Source organism: Micromesistius poutassou, assembly GCF_964030765.1.
Source record: "Micromesistius poutassou genome assembly, chromosome: 19".
Lineage (NCBI taxonomy): Eukaryota > Metazoa > Chordata > Actinopteri > Gadiformes > Gadidae > Micromesistius > Micromesistius poutassou.
The window spans coordinates 833,315-850,375 of NC_140289.1; the positions used below are offsets into that span (position 1 = coordinate 833,315).

The following is a 17,061-nucleotide window of genomic DNA, read 5'->3' on the forward strand; positions in this document are numbered from 1 at the left end:
CTGCGCGTCGGGACGGACAACGCCCCTTAACTGTGGCATAATGATTACATTCCACGGCCTGTCGTGATCTATTGCTTCCTCTGGCAGCTCTACTTTAATCCATTGGGTTTTCTCATCTAACTGGGAGGGAAGAGAGAGAGAGAGAGAGGTAGAGAGAGAGAGAGAGAGGTAGAGAGAGAGAGAGAGAGAGAGAGAGGTAGAGAGAGAGAGGGGGAGAAACTGAGTCATTCAGCCAGTAAAGCTGTGGGGCAGCCGGACACATGTGTGCTGGTTTTGACGGTATCTAAAATAGGTTTGTTTTTGAAGTCAGCAATTCCCAAAGCAAACATAGTATTAGGATACAAAGCCCACAGCACCGCTGTCCTCAAGTCATTCTCCACTCGCTGCCTGCCTGGCTCCTACTACCTGCCTGGTTCCTACTGCCTGGTTCCTGCTGCCTGGTTCCTACTGCCTGGTTCCTGCTGCCTGGTTCCTACTGCCTGGTTCCTACTGCCTGGTTCCTACTACCTGCCTGGTTCCTACTGCCTGGTTCCTACTGCCTGGCTCCTACTACCTGCCTGGTTCCTACTGCCTGGTTCCTACTGCCTGGTTCCTACTACCTGCCTGGTTCCTACTGCCTGCCTGGTTCCTACTACCTGGTTCCTACTGCCTGCCTGGTTCCTACTACCTGGTTCCTACTGCCTGGTTCCTACTGCCTGGTTCCTACTGCCTGGTTCCTACTGCCTGGTGCTAACTCTTCTTAATGAGCCGAGGGCCCGCGGTGGCTAACCTGCTGTTGAATTGACCCATCACAATAAAAGCCCTTCTCCCTCCCACCACCGCAGCCATGGTTCCCGCCAATCAGATAGAGGGGATCCACCCCCCCTGTGACCAACCAGAAGCCCCGCCCCTCTAATCGTCCGTGGGCCCCCGGTCTTGTAATTATTCACAATTAGCGAAAGTGCTGCGTTGTTCTCCGCTCGGAGCTGCGGCCCGCTTTGACGTTGTCGTGGAAACAGCCGTGGTGTTTTCACAAGGGCTTCATAAAAAGACGAGTTCAGACCATGCAGTCATCCTCGCGGCGCTGGCTCCCTGACGAGTCTGGAAAGTCTCGCGCTTTGTGCTAATTGCATTGCCCGGAAAGTCTCGCGCTTTGTGCTAATTGCATTGCCCGATTTGCATCTCAGACGCCCGCCCTCCGTCGGCGTGGACCCGCTTGGTTTAGTGGCAGCGAGGCACGGACAAGAGATCTGAAATAATAAGGGAGTCCAATATTTAGTGGTGGCCGTGGCGGTTAGAAGCCTGTTTATGTGGGAGGCCACGGGTTGTCATGTGGTTGCAGGTTGGACTAGGATCAAGAGAGTAGGTAGAAGGTATGATCCCTGCTCTTGTCTGACTATGCGGTCATCAGGGGGGGGGGGGGGCGGCATTAGCTCAGGAGGTAGAGCGGTGTTGGCTGGTAACCGCAAGGTTGCTGGTTCGATCCCCGGCTCCTCCTAGCTGAGTGTCGTGGTGTCCCCTGAGCGAGACGCCCTCACCCTACTTGCTCCTGGCGAGCTGGCTGCCGCCCTGCGTGGTCGACTCCTGTATAAATGAGGACCATTTAGGAGGCTCCTCATCCAGAGCAACCTTCATCTGAGGCTGAAGGCCATCTCAGCATTTCATCACGATTGACTTGCTACAACCGAGTTTCTAAATGGCAGCTGACTGAGTGGAGTCGCTGTAGGAATGAGAGCACTAGAGGAGTCGACAATTTACTACTTGTATAACATGATTACCACATGTTGTACAAGTAGTAAATTAGTAGTAGTAGTAAATTCAAACACGAAAGATAACATAAATCAACATCTACTCTAACGGCAAATGAGAACCTTGGATTTCTTGACAGCAAACAGCAGGCAGCAAACCTCATCACAGACGAGGCGACACAGAAGTTTTTCATCTAGTTAATGACTTTCACTAGCACACTGTATCTGTCATCTATCTCGACACGGGCGCCATCTTGGTGTATACAGGATACGCGTGTTTACCTCGGTCTTCGTCAGTTCCTGTCTCCAACGAGTGAGACGAGTTATATAATATATATGTATATAACAATTATATAATCAGTGGGCTGCAAGATGTCAACCTGAACCTGAACTCTCCCTAGAAAACGTGTTTAAGAAGTGTTTAACGTAAGAAAACGGGTCTTATTGTGTCAGAGAGTGGGCACAGCTCACCATGTTGACACACTCGAGTCGCTCTAGATAGATGGATAGACAGATACAACTTTATTCAAGACGCGTGCTGACGGACGGGTTTCGTGCGACGAAGTTGTCCTTCATCTGGGTGGGAATGTGTGGCTGTTATGTTTGAAACGCTTAAACGTCCCGGTGCGTTTGGGCTCTTTGATGTTTGTTGTTCGCTGGAAGATAAGCCTCTGTTTACCGCCAACGTTAACACGCCGAGCCAGACCCCCGCACACCCCAGACCACCGCCGCACGCCCAGACTCGCTCCCAGCACCGCCGCTCTCTGAAACGTCGCTTTGCCCTTTGAAGGGGAGACGAGCTTTGATCGTTAACTGCAACAATTATAAAATCTGTGGGCTGCGAGCCTGCCGAGTCAGTCTGAACCCACAACCCTCCGCAGAAGACCGCCGGTCTGAGGGCCTCCAGGGGGGGGAGAGGTCCTCAGGGGGGTTGGATCGGGTCGTCTGATTGGAGGTTCTAGTCTCTTATCTCTTTTTCATCTCCATCTCGCTCACTCTTCCCTCGCTGCGTCTCTGACTCTCGCAGCCCATCTATCTCACGCCTGTGTTTACTTCGCTCTTAACTGCTGTTGGTTTGTGGTGTAGACTGGTCTGGTGCTTCTGGTTTGGGTGGATCTCTGGGATTCAGATGAAACTGGATTTCAATACAACTATATATATATTGAATTGTTATTAGGCCTACCACATTGACCATGCTAAAATAGTTTGGACCACAGTAGGCCTACCACATCGACAATGTTCTAATAGTTTTGGACCACAGTAGGCCTACCACATTGAGCATGTTAAAAATAGCCTGCGAACGACTGCAAGTGACTCCTTTTTAGAGAGAATCAAAATAATAGTGGATAAAATATTATGTTGATATTTGGACCTGTAAACACTTAATGTAACCTTTTGACCTTCTGACAACTGATTCAGAATGAGGAGTTCTGGGGCGGTCACCCAATGCTGAAAAACAGTGCTGATGAAACTCATTTCTGCGGTGCCAAGAGGGTTGTTCATCACATCGTGGATTTAAACAGCTGAAAGTCGTCAATACTTTTAACCGACAGATATCGTATTACGTCCATCAAACTTTAAACTGGATGAATGTTTTTGTTTTTGCCATGAAGGTGCCATCGCAACGTTCCAAGGAACATCCAGACGCTTGGTCATGTGAGCGATGTTTGTTCTTGTCCCGTAATGTTGGCGATAAAGACAACAACAACAGACTGAAGTCTCTCTGACCGCCACAGTTCAGTACAGCGTCTGAGGGGCGCCGGCCTCAACCCTCCATTTGATATAAACCTCAGCGGCTCAGAACAATGGGCCTCTTATCACGCTGAGAACCACAGGCCTCTCGCTGCAGACACACTCCCCTCCACTGCTCCACCGTGACTCAGCGCATTTTAGGCCCGCTGTCTTTTATAGTCGGAGGCCTAAACGTCCAATTATATTCTCTGCGCAATTAAGCCTGAGATGAAGCCAAGGGCTTAGGATCACTCTCTATCTAACTGTCTCACTCCCTATGTAACTGTCTCACTCCCTATCTGTCTCCCTCCCTGTCTGACTGTCTCACTCCCTATCTAACTGTCTCACTCCCTATCTGTCTCCCTCCCTGTCTGACTGTCTCACTCCCTATCTAACTGTCTCACTCCCTATGTAACTGTCTCACTCCCTATCTGTCTCCCTCCCTGTCTGACTGTCTCACTCCCTATCTAACTGTCTCCCTCCCTATCTAACTGTCTCACTCCCTATCTAACTGTCTCACTCTCTATCTGTCTCACTCACCATCTAACTATTTCACTCCCTATCCAACAGCCTCACTTCATACATGTATCAATCCCTATATGTCTCACTCCCTATCTAACGGTCTCACTCCATATCTATGTCACTCCCAATCTAACAGTATCACTCCATATACAGTATGTCTCACTCCCTATATTTCCCACTCACTATCTACTGTCTCACTCCCTATCTACCTGTCTCTCTCCCTATCTGTCTCACTCCCTTTCTAACTATCTCACTCCCTATCTAACTGTCTCAATCCATATATGTCTCACTCCCTATCTGTCTCACTTCCCATCTGTCTCAATCCATATATGGTTCACTCCCTATCTATCTCACTCCCCATCAAACTGTCACTCCCTAACTGTCTCACTTCTCACATCTAACTGTCTTAATCCATATCTAACTGTCTCACTCCCTATCTGCCTCACTCCATATATGTGTCACTCCCTAACTGTCTCACTCCTTATCTGTCTCACTCCATATCTAGCGGTCTCACTCCCTAACTGTCTCACTCCCTATCTATCTCACTCCCCATCTAACTGTCTCACTCCCTAACTGTCTCACTCCCTAACTGTCTCACTCCCTAACTGTCTCACTCCCTATCTGTCTCACTCCCCGTGGTCTGAGGACCTGTGTGCTCTGAAGGTCCTCCTCTGCGGTGAGTTGTTTATCTTCCCTCCTCTGTCGGACTGATCCTGGAGCTGTGAAGATAACGTCTGTTTATCACGTGTCGGGGGCGTGTCCAGGGACAGGAAGTGGGTGTCTGGAATGACGGCGGCTTAACCCTCCCCCCCCCCCCCCCTCACCCTAGGGGGCTGAGTGATCCCCCCCCCCCCTCACCTCTAGGGGGCTGAGTGATCCTCACCCCCAGGGGCTGGGTGATGACTGGAGGTTATTGACCTCCCTAGACCAGACCAGTCGCTCCCTCCAGATCCACCAGGTGATCTGGTTAAAACACTGATCGACATTGCTCTTATGATCTTCTCAATTCTTTATTTTGATTTGCTATTCATGCGCTCATGAAGTGAGACGTTTATTTCTGTTCTCTAGCTTTTCCTGGTTGTTGTCGCCCTCTCCTGGTGGCCAGGCGTCGCTGTCACACCCGCTGTCTGGGTTCTGTTGTAACGGACCTCGGCACCGCGAGTCCACAGTCGCACCACCAGGGGGCAGCGTGCTCCAAGCTATTCTGTTGAATGCGTCCTCTTTTCAGCCCTCAGATTCATCAGATTCATTCATGCGTCACTTTGCCCTCCGACCCGGGTCGCCTTTCAGGGCCGATGGGGTCACGTCTAAACGACGTCGAGTCGTCCTGATTCACGCTTCGTTTGAATCCTCTCCTTAAAAGCTCTCGGTTGAGATGCGTGGTTTAGGTGTGACGAATGAGAAAGTGAATCTTATTCCTGTTTGCTGACCTTGCGTGATGTTGAAGTGGTTTATGGCACTTTATCTCCATTTCTTATCTCATGTTCAAATGCTGATTTGTGCAGCCGCGTGACCGATGTGTAACACATTGCACAGTAAGGAAGAAGAAGAGTGTTGGGGTGCGTTAGGGTAAGTTAACCTAAGTCAACCTTAAGCCAAGATTTAGAGGAGAGACAAAACATTCAGAATCTGCAAAGCGGCTCGTTAACGAGCTAATAACGAGCTAACAACGAGCTAGCATGTTCTCCAGCCAAACCAACAGTGAGTTAGCTTGGTAGCTCCAAGGCGGTGCGGCTCCTGGCTCCTGGTGTCCCCTGGGAGCGGAGCACCTCCTCTAACTCCTGGTGTGTGTGCGTGTGTGTGTGTGTGTGTGTTGTGTGCGTGTGTGTTGTGTTGTGTTTGGTGTCCCTTGGGAGCAGAGAACGCCGGGACCTACTTCCCCAGCGTGAAGCGGGACCCGGGCCGCTACCTGCAGCCCTGCTCGGAGGAGGTGAAGGCGTGGCTGCGCAGCATGAAGGCGGCCGGGAAGGTCCTGCTGCTCATCACCAGCTCCCACAGTGACTACTGCCGGCTCATCTGTGACCACGTCCTGGGGTGAGAGCCCCGAGGGACCCGGACCCCTACCCTACACTGGGGCCCCTATACCCTGACACCCTACACTGTGGCCCCTATACCCTGACACCCTACACTGTGGCCCCTATACCCTAACACCCTACACTGTGGCCCCTATACCCTGACACCCTACACTGGGGCCCCTATACCCTGACACCCTACACTGGGGCCCCTATACCCTGACACCCTACACTGGGGCCCCTATACCCTGACACCCTACACTGTGGCCCCTATACCCTGACACCCTACACTGTGGCCCCTATACCCTGACACCCTACACTGTGGCCCCTATACCCTGACACCCTACACTGTGGCCCCTATACCCTGACACCCTACACTGTGGCCCCTATACCCTGACACCCTACACTGTGGCCCCTATACCCTGACCCCTACACTGTGGCCCCTATACCCTGACACCCTACACTGTGGCCCCTATACCCTGACACCCTACACTGTGGCCCCTATACCCTAACACCCTACACTGGGGCCCCTATACCCTAACACCCTACACTGGGGCCCCTATACCCTAACATCCTTTACTGTGGCCCCTATACCCTAACACCCTTTACTGTGGCCCCTATACCCTGACACCCCTACACTGTGGCCCCTATACCCTAACATCCTTTACTGTGGCCCCTATACCCTAACACCCTTTACTGTGGCCCCTATACCCTGACACCCTACACTGTGGCCCCTATACCCTAACACCCTATACTGTGGCCCCTATACCCTGACACCCTACACTGTGGCCCCTATACCCTAACACCCTATACTGGGGCCCCTATACCCTGACACCCTACACTGGGGCCCCTATACCCTAACACCCTATACTGGGGCCCCTATACCCTGACACCCTACACTGTGGCCCCTATACCCTAACACCCTTTACTGTGGCCCCTATACCCTAACACCCTTTACTGTGGCCCCTATACCCTGACACCCTACACTGTGGCCCCTATACCCTAACACCCTATACTGGGGCCCCTATACCCTGACACCCTACACTGGGGCCCCTATACCCTGACACCCTACACTGGGCCCCTATACCCTGACACCCTATACTGGGGCCCCTATACCCTGACACCCTACACTGTGGCCCCTATACCCTAACACCCTACACTGGGGCCCCTATACCCTGACACCCTACACTGTGGCCCCTATACCCTAACACCCTATACTGGGGCCCCTATACCCTGACATCCTTTACTGGGGCCCCTATACCCTGACACCCTACACTGGGGCCCCTATACCCTGACACCCTACACTGGGGCCCCTATACCCTGACACCCTACACTGGGGCCCCTATACCCTAACACCCTATACTGGGGCCCCTATACCCTGACACCCTACATTGTGGCCCCTATACCCTAACATCCTTTACTGTGGCTCCTATACCCTAACACCCTTTACTGGGGCCCCTATACCCTAACATCCTACACTGGGGCCCCTATAACCTAACATCCTTTACACACACACACACACACACACACACACCCCTGCATACGTACACACACGCACCCTGCATACGTACACACACAGAGAACACACACATGGCTGAGTAGAATTCCAGGTCTGGACTCTCGGGTCTGGAGTTTTTCCCCCAACTTCCGGCATTCCTTACACTCCTGGCATGCCACTGGTCATCCCAACGCTCCCCCCCCTCCCCTCCCCTCCCTCCCCCCACCTCCCCCCCCTCCTCTCCTCTCCCCTCCTCTCCCCTCCCCTCCTCTCCCCTCCTTTCCTCTCCTCTCTTCTCCCCTCCTCTGACCCTCCCCTCCCCTCCTCTGACCCTCCCCCCCTCCCCTCCTCTCCCCTCCTCTCCCCTCCTCTCCCCTCCACTCCTCTGACCCTCCTCTCCTCTCCTCTCCTCTCCTCTCCTCTCTCCTCCTCTCCTCTCCTCTCTTCTCTTCTCTTTTTCTCCTCTCCTCTCCCCTCCTCTCCTCTCCTCTCTTCTCTTCTCTTTTTCTCTTCTCCTCTCCTCTCCTCTCTCCTCCTCCCCTCTCCTCTCCTCTCCTCTCTTCTCTTCTCTTTTTCTCTTCTCCTCTCCACTCCTTAATAATAATAATAATACTAAACTACGTAAGACTCACAGGGAAGTTATACTTAACTTAATAATAATAATAATAATAATAATAATACTAAACTACTTTAGACTAACATGGACGTTATACTTAACTTCATAATAATGAAGTAACGTCTACGTCCACCTCCTACACTGCACCAGCACCAGGCCTCCACCTTCCGGCTGCCTTTAACAGCTCTCTCTTTATAGGTCTGGAGTCCGGTCAGACAAACGCTTTTGTCCCAGCAGGCTCTCTGTAGCGTCTGGTTCAGACCCCACTTAGCAGAGTCAACCAGGGGCTCAGGTCTGTTGCTACAGCCAGAGCCCCCCCCCCCCCCCCCCCCCCGGCAACGCCTCATCACACAGGATGGAACGATACCCGTATCACAGCCACGGTATCACATGGGTGTGAAACGTGATACGTGAACCGCGCTGCTGCTGGATCAGAAAGATATCTAGAGACCAGACGTTGTTCATCACAGCGGTGGGGGAGAAGCGACGGATGGCAACAAGAAAAGAGAGATAGGTTTAGAGATGTGTTTTTTTTTTTAGATCATTACACTCTGGAGAGATATCAGTTGAAGTAATTTAGAGAGATTTGGAGAGATTGCGAGGCGGCAGTAGCTCACGATCCCCGGCTCCTCCCAGCCCCCGGAGTGTCAAGGACATGACACAATACACTTTTTAATACATAATAATACAATACACTTTATAATACATAGTAAAACAATACACTTCATTATAATACATATTAATATGGGTAAGGGTTAGTTAATCTAACCCGAACTAACCCTGAGCCCCAACAGGGCGGGGTTTGAGAGCTCTTCGTCTGGCTCTTCGTCCCCCCCCCCCCCCCCCCCCCCCCTCCCCTCTACTCCCCTCTTAACCACTTCCTGCCAAACGGCAGACTGGTCGTTCTGTTACTCCCAGCCTCCTCCTCCTCCTCCTCCTCCTCCTCCTCTGCTGGAACAACATTCCCCCCCTGACCTTTGACCCCACCAGCATGTGTCACCTCCCATAGAGAAGGCATGTTGGGTCCTGGCCCAGCTGTGTGTGTGTGTGTGTGTGTGTGTGTGTGTGTGTGTGTGTGTGTGTGTGTGTGTGTGTGTGTGTGTGTGTGTGTGTGTGTGTGTGACTATAGGTGTGTGTGTGTGTGTGTGTGTCTGGAGGTGTGTGTGTGTGTGTGTGTGTGTGAGACTGTAGGTGTGTGTGTGTGTGTGAGACTATAGGTGTGTGTGTGTGTGTGTGTGTGTGTGTGTGTGTGTGTGTGTGTGTGTGTGTGTGTGTGTGTGTGTGTGTGTGTGTGTGTGTGAGACTGTAGGTGTGTGTGTGTGTGTGTGTGTGTGTGAGACTGTAGGTGTGTGTGTGTGTGTGTGTGTGTGTGTGAGACTATAGGTGTGTGTGTGTGTGTCTGGAGGTGTGTGTGTGTGTGTGTGTGAGACTGTAGGTGTGTGTGTGTGTGTGTGTGTTAGAGTAGCTGCTCTCGAGGTTTCGGTCGTCACGCCAACAGGACTGAGGAAGTGAAAGCAGATTCTGAGGCGGCAGGCAACTCCGGGGGGGGGTCCCTTTGGAGGGGGGGGGGGGGGGGGGGGGTGTTGTTTCCATGGTGTTTCCATGCTGTTTCCATGCTGTTTCCATGCTGTTTCCATGGTGTTTCCATGCTGTTTCCATGCTGTTTCCATGCTGTTTCCATGCTGTTTCCAAAGCTTTAATCGGGTCCTTCAGCATCAGCCTCGGGTGAACGGGCAAAGTTCACCAAATGCCTAATGGTACCTTAATACTTAATGCTTAACACTTAGTACTTAATACTAAGTACCTACCCAGTGCTTAATGTATTTCTCATGTTGTTATCCACACGACAATAGCAAATCCATCTCTACTGTTGGCTAGTTTTGTTAAACAAGCGCCCTGCAAACGTTGACGTGTTTACCTCGGTCCAAACAAACGCGTCTGTTGATATGAGCCGTTCTCGTGTTTAGATGTGGAATATTTGCCGAGCATCAACACAATATTAAACGAGTCTGAACGTCTACACCAGGGGTGTAGGTGGAGCGTACGGCCCGGGGCCCGGATACGGCCTGCCAAAGCCTTTCATCCACAAAGCACAAAAAAAAAAAATATATATATATATATATTATTTTTTTTATTTTTTTATTAAATAAAATGTTAACAAAGCATATAGCCTAGCCTACAATATAGTTATACAAGCATAAGTGACAACTTTTGAACAAAATGAATTAAGGAGAAAAAGGTTAATTTCCTTTTTGTCTACTTGGGAATGTTGAGGGTCACGTTGGGGTAGCCTGAACAAGTCCCAGTGTCATTTCTAGATCTAACCACGGCTGACGGCTAGCACGGCACCCGCCAAGAAACGAAAGGTTGATCATGAATGTCGTGTTTTCCAAGGAAAATGGACTGATGATTACTGCTTTGTTGAAGTAAAGGGCAGGACAGTTTGCCTTGTGTGTGGAGAATCGCTCGCTGTAATGAAAAATACCCTAACCTGGAACGTCACACGTTACAGGGGGCAGTTACGCAATGACAAAATAAACTCACTCAAGCAAAGTTTGGGTGCCCTACAAGCAGCTTTCACCAGACCAAATTTAGAGAGACAAAACATTGTGCATGCAAGTTATGTGGTGAGTGAGTTATTTTTATAGGCCTAAAAAAAAGTGCGGCCCTCGAAACAAGTTACAAAACGTGATACGGCCCTTGAGGTCAAAAAGGTTCCCCACCCCTGGTCTACACTGTGTGAAGGAAGAGGTTTGTATAATCTGTCTCCCTTCCTTGAGCGATGATGTGATCAAATATTTAGTTATCACCATCATTTGTATTTAAATCGTTGGAGATCTTCGACATTAGAAGGTTAGAAATGTTGCATTGAAAAAAGAGAAAAAACTAAGATAAATAACGACGGAAACATATCAATATTGCACAATATGAATAGAAGGAAGGTCAATGAATAATGTGCATGTCAGCATTCAGAGTGTATATATGGTCATCCATGCATCCTTTTCCTGCTGGGTCAGGGTCTGTCTCCTGGCCCCGGGGCCCCCTGTCTCTGGGCCCCGGGGCCTCTGTCTCTTTGCCCCGGGGCCTCCTGTCTCTGGGCCCCGGGGCCCCCCTGTCTCTGGGCCCCGGGGCCCCTCTGTCTCTTGGCCCCGGGGCCTCTCTTCCTGCTGTGTGCCTGGCGGGCAGAGAGCCAGTGACGATCAGCTGTGAGTTGTAGCTTAGCGAGGCCCGCGGGGCTGTGACTGACAGCTAGCCGCCACATCCTCCTGGCACCGCTTACTGGCACCAATATCCTGGCGTCGTGAGCTAGCTTTGCGCCGCTGCACACCGGCCTTCCAGCCTCCACTGCCCTTTGTGTGCCGCAACACACACGCTGCACCACTGGCCCACTTACTCTGCGCTAGCCAACTTAGCGATGCCAATGCTACATTAGCCTTAATCGGGACGAGGCTGAAGATGCTAGCCATCTCTAGCTAATATATATAGCTAATATCAATGGAAATAATAAATGCTACACAGTAAAGCAGATAAAGTGAACTAGACCATTGGGACCAGTATGGTGGAGCAGTGGCTGATACTAGTGTACAGTCCTTTTGTTATGAGGACGTCTCAAAGGACTCCCGGCCCTGGCTGGACAGCCCTCAGCTCTCAGAGGAAGAAGGGGAAGGAGACCGTGGGAACTTGGACCAAACAGGGGTTTCACTTCCTTACAGACGGCTCGGCCTACCCATGAAGAATGACACAATTCAACTCTAAACCTATCTATTGCTGTTGGGTCGTTTTAGCTGACGCTTTTATCGTTTAAACTTCTTTAGATTAATGAGCAGGTGGGGGTCGGGGCGTCTTGCTCATCGATGCCTTCAGGTAGACCGCTGGGCCATGAGGGGTCGCACCCAGAACCTTTCGGCTGCGATCCAAACACCCTCAGCCCTGCTAAGACCGTCATCATCATCATCCATCTACTAGAAGCTACTACACTAGCTAGCGCGCGTCGATGAGTAGCTCAGCGTAGTGCGTCGCGCTAGCGCCCCTCAAATGCGGTTGCGCCGGCGACCGGTCACAAACCCTGTTTACCCTGAGGACCTGTGGGGGCAGTCGTTCCCGGTTAACGGCCGTCTGTTCTCTGTGCTACAGGAAGGACTACGAGGACCTGTTTGACATCATCATCACCAACGCGCTGAAGCCCGGGTTCTTCTCCTTGGTGCCCCACCAGCGGCCCTTCCGGACCCTCGGTGAGCGTCCGGTCCGCCCCCGGGAATGTTCCAAATGAACGCTACAAAAGACGTTGCTATAAAGTTTGCTGTATGCCTTGAGGTGTCCTCTACGTCACAATGTAATTTTCATACATTACTACGATATGTTACGGTACACGTTACGATATACGTTGCAATGTATGTTACGATGTACGTTACGATATACGTTACGATGTATGTTACGATGTATGTTACGATGTATGTTACGATGTATGTTACGATGTATGTTACGATGTCGTTTTCATACATTACTACGATACGTTACGATATACGTTACGATATACGTTACGATCTATGTTTATGAAAGACGCTGAGATTTGCGTGACGTTATTCATTATGATTTAGTTTCGACATACATTACGATATACGTTGCGATATATGTTAGGATATACATTACAATATATATGTAATACTATACGCTGAGATATGCGTTACGATATGCATTACGCTGTTACAGACGTACGTTATGTGTGCAGTGTCTCCAATCACAGCCCTCAGTCCGTTACGTTTCAGTTGCTTCCTATAGAGTACTGCAGTTCCCAGGTGGGTTCACAGCCCTATACAGTACTGTGGGTTCACAGCCCTATACAGTACTGTCGGTTCACAGCCCTATACAGTACTGTAGGTTCACAGCCCTATACAGTACTGTGGGTTCACAGCCCTATACAGTACTGTGGGTTCACAGCCCTATACAGTACTGTAGGTTCACAGCCCTATACAGTACTGTCGGTTCACAGCCCTATACAGTACTGTGGGTTCACAGCCCTATACAGTACTGTAGGTTCGCTGCCCTAAATAATACTGTAGGTTCCCAGCCCTTTTAACACAAAGTATTTGTTCAGTGTGGTTAGAGGAAATGAAAGTGGACTGTAAGAAGGTCAAGCTACGACTCCTCCTTCCTGTTTGAAATGATTCACCAAATGAACCCTAGAAGAATTGTTCCCATTATTTCCTAGATAAAGATAAAGTGAAAATAACTAAATAAACAAACTTATCAATGAATAGTAAAGCAGGTAAAATAAAAAAGTATATTTAGATTTCAAACCATGAAAGCATTCAATGCTGGAGGTCAAAAGCAGGGGGGTATTCCTGTCCAGGAATTCTGCCCTTCTCTGGAATGTCTTCAGTGGACAGGGAATGGAAGTGTGCTGCGGATCCAGCTGCTAAAATATTCCCCTTCTCCGTCTCCCTTTCTCCCCCTCACTCCTCTCCCCCCCCCCCCCCCCCCCGCTCTCTAAATATTGCCACGTTGTCAGAAGACCCTGCTGATGGAGATTCCTGTAGGATCTCGTAGGGTTCCCCTCTCCCTGAACCCGCTCTCCCCCGCTGGCTCTTACCCTGGTCCTTCAGCTGGTGCTGTGTTCAACATGGATCAGTCTGTTAGTAACCTTTATTTGGAACTTTATTTTTAAAGACACAGATCATTTCCCACAGTGTGTCCAGGCTGTGCGGCCCTTAAGATAAGGGAAGAGTTTTAAAGCTGCGAGTGCAGAGCCGCTGCGAGTGCAGAGCCGCTGCGAGTGCAGAGCCGCTCTGAGCGGGCCCGTTGGGGAACTTTTTATCAAGATCCGCTCATCGGGACCGCTCATCTGAACCTCTTTTCTCCAGAAGCGCTCACCTGAACCTCTTTTCTCCAGAACCACCGATTAGAACCTCTTCACCTCGACGCCGCCGCCCCTTGGGTTCCCAGCGCTACGCTGAGTGCAGTGAAGACGTACAGACAGAGACGCACTTTAACACAACGCTCTCCACATCGTAGCGTCTGAGACGCACAGACAGTGAACCGATTTGTGTGTTTGCCCGTTTCCTCATGCGGCTGTTTATTTATAAGTTGATTCGTATTGAATGTCCTCGTGTCTCCGCGCAGCTGTAGTCACACCACAAGTGTGAAGAAGAGCAGAAGTGGTTCTAGAGATATGTGAAGGGGACACACACACACACACACACACACACACACACACACACACACACACCCCTGGCTTCAGAGGGTGATGGTGTGTTGCCTGGTTGGAGGCTGCTGCACACATGAGTCGTAAGCGCCTGGCTCTGCAGCTGAGGAGAGGCAGGCTCTTAAATATTGACTTTAGGCTGCAGGCCTGTATGGTGGAGGTCTGCATGGAACAGAGAGTCCTCGCTGAGGGCTTATCTAGGTCTGAGCTGTGCTCAGCTGGACAGCTCTCAAACCCTTTATTGCTCTCCATCTCTCTATCTCCCCCATCTCTCACTTCCTTTCGGTTCCTGTCTCAGTCCACCTCTCTTTATCCTGCAGTCTCTTCTTACCTCTCTAATAGTGCAGTGTCTCTCTCTATTTCTATTGCGGCCCTTTGAAACTCCCCCTCTCTCTTTCTTCCTTTTTCTCTCCATGTCTTTCTCACAGACTTGATCTCTCTGACTCCTCGCTGTCAAGGTCACCTCTGTGTGTGTCACAATGTTTAGAGCCTGTCTCACCTCCGCAGAGTACTGCCCTGTCTCCAGGCCTAATGCCCTGTCTGCAGGGCTAATGCCCTCTCCCCGAGGGCATTAGCCCTGTCTCCAGGCCTAATGCCCCGTCTCCAGGCCTAATGCCCCGTCTCTGGGCCTAATGCCCTGTCTCCGGGCCTAATGCCCTGTCTCCAGGCCTAATGCCCTGTCTGCAGGGCTAATGCCCTCTCCCCGAGGGCATTAGCCCTGTCTCCAGGCCTAATGCCCCGTCTCCAGGCCTAATGCCCCGTCTCCGGGCCTAATGCCCTGTCTCCGGGCCTAATGCCCCGTCTCCAGGCCTAATGCCCTGTCTCCGGGCCTAATGCCCCGTCTCCGGGCCTAATGCCCCGTCTCCAGGCCTAATGCCCCGTCTCCGGGCCTAATGCCCTGTCTCCGGGCCTAATGCCCTGTCTCCAGGCCTAATGCCCTGTCTGCAGGCCTAATGCCCCGTCTGCAGGCCTAATGCCCCGTCTCCAGGCCTAATGCCCTGTCTGCAGGCCTAATGCCCTGTCTCCAGGCCTAATGCCCTGTCTCCAGGCCTAATGCCCTGTCTCCAGGCCTCCAGGCTTTAGACACGCTCTCATCCTGCACTGCCTTCCAAACCTTTTCTAATGCATCATGGCAAGAACTGGAAAAGGTTACCCAGCATGGATAATCTCTCTGTGTGTGTGTGTGTGTGTGTGTGTGTGTGTGTGTGTGTGTGTGTGTGTGTGTGTGTGTGTGTGTGTGTGTGTGTGGTATCAGTGTGTGTAAAAGTGTGTGTGGTATCAGTGTGTGTAACTGTGTATCAGTGTGTGTAACGTATCCGTGTGTGTAACTGTGTGTCCGTGTGTGTAACTGTGCGTCCGTGTGTGTAACTGTGCGTCCGTGTGATGTGTGCACGCAGACCAGTCTCCCTCTGGTTCCCCTCAGGTCTGAATCTTCCTCCGTTTGCCGCAGTGACGTAATGGCTGCCTGGTTTGACCGTGTCAGCACGTCTGAGTCAGCTCTGAACCACAACCAATGGGTCCATCCACATACTTAAAGAGAGACAGTATGACAGGGTTAGCCTCATCCGCACCCTGAATCTAAGCTCTGGTTTAAGTGTTGGGATGGACATTGGAGACCGGAGGATCGGATGGAGTTTTAAATCAGATCTATTTTCATGTATTCTGTATATTTTATACATATCAAACAAAGGTAACAAATGGCAATGTTCAGTCAGGGCCTTGTCCTCCCAACATGGCCGCCGCGTGACCCCCCCCCCCCCCCCCATCCTCCTCCATCTTTGTGGTACAGTGGACGACGTGGAGGAGAGCGAGGGCCTGCAGGCGCTCGACAAACCCGGCTGGTACTCCCAGGGGAACTGGCCCCACCTCCACCAGCTCCTCAAGACCATGACGGGGAAGCCGGAGCCCAAGGTAGGCTCCCGGTCTGACCCCAGCTTCCTGGTGGGAAGGTATCATTTAGTTCAGTGAAATGGAAACACAAACACGGAAGGTATACACCCTTAAACACATTTTATAGTTTATTTCCTTTTTTAAAATTTTTTTATTTAATGATAATGAATGATGATTACATCTTATTTCTATAAGCTTCTATTTCACATTTCAAATAATTACACGAGTTAACGAGCATTGTAAACGTAATGAAACGTCTCCATCCTAAAGGTGGAAGATGAATCTAAAGCTAACCTAACAACAGAGTTGTGTGGATCCTTAAAGTGTGAATCCATAAAGCCCCAACTCAGAGGGCCGGTCTGGAGCTCAGACCGGCTGCTGGAGCTCTGAGCGGCTGCTTCTGGAGCTCTGAGCGGCTGCTGCTGCTGGAGCGTTCCTCACGCAGGTGTCAGGAGATTCTCTGTCGACCGCCAAGCCGCCGCGCAAAGGGCTGGGCTCATCTGCCAATAATATCGCAGGGATCACCCTGCTGTGATACGGGGGGGGGGGGGGGGGGGGCTGGGTGCACCTGCAGCCCGCTGGCAGGGCTCCCGGTCCCCCCCCTCTCACCCCCCCCGACCCCCCCACCCACCCCTGGTCCCAGATGGACACAATGCACCGTCCAGACCGAAGATCTCTCTACTGTCTCTCCTGTATATCTCTCTACTGTCCCTCCTGTATCATATCTCTACTGTCTCCTGTATATCTCTCTACTGTCCCTCCTGTATCATATCTCTACTGTCTCCTGTATATCTCTCTACTGTCCCTCCTGTATCATATCTCTACTGTCTCTCCTGTATATCTCTCTACTGTCCCTCCCAGAT

At 51.0% G+C, this 17,061-nt stretch overlaps 1 protein-coding gene across 1 annotated transcript in view; it reads left to right on the forward strand.

Moving 5' to 3' along the window:
* The window catches only part of LOC311364212 (dermatan-sulfate epimerase-like), a 39,122-nt gene that overhangs the window by 17,631 nt on the left and 4,430 nt on the right, over window positions 1–17,061 (forward strand). The window contains exons 7-10 of the mRNA XM_084484220.1: window positions 5,840–6,014; window positions 12,241–12,338; window positions 16,098–16,219; window positions 16,549–16,645. Of these exons, the coding sequence (XP_084340346.1) occupies window positions 5,840–6,014; window positions 12,241–12,338; window positions 16,098–16,219; window positions 16,549–16,645 (492 nt within the window). The remainder of the gene's footprint in view (window positions 1–5,839; window positions 6,015–12,240; window positions 12,339–16,097; window positions 16,220–16,548; window positions 16,646–17,061) is intronic.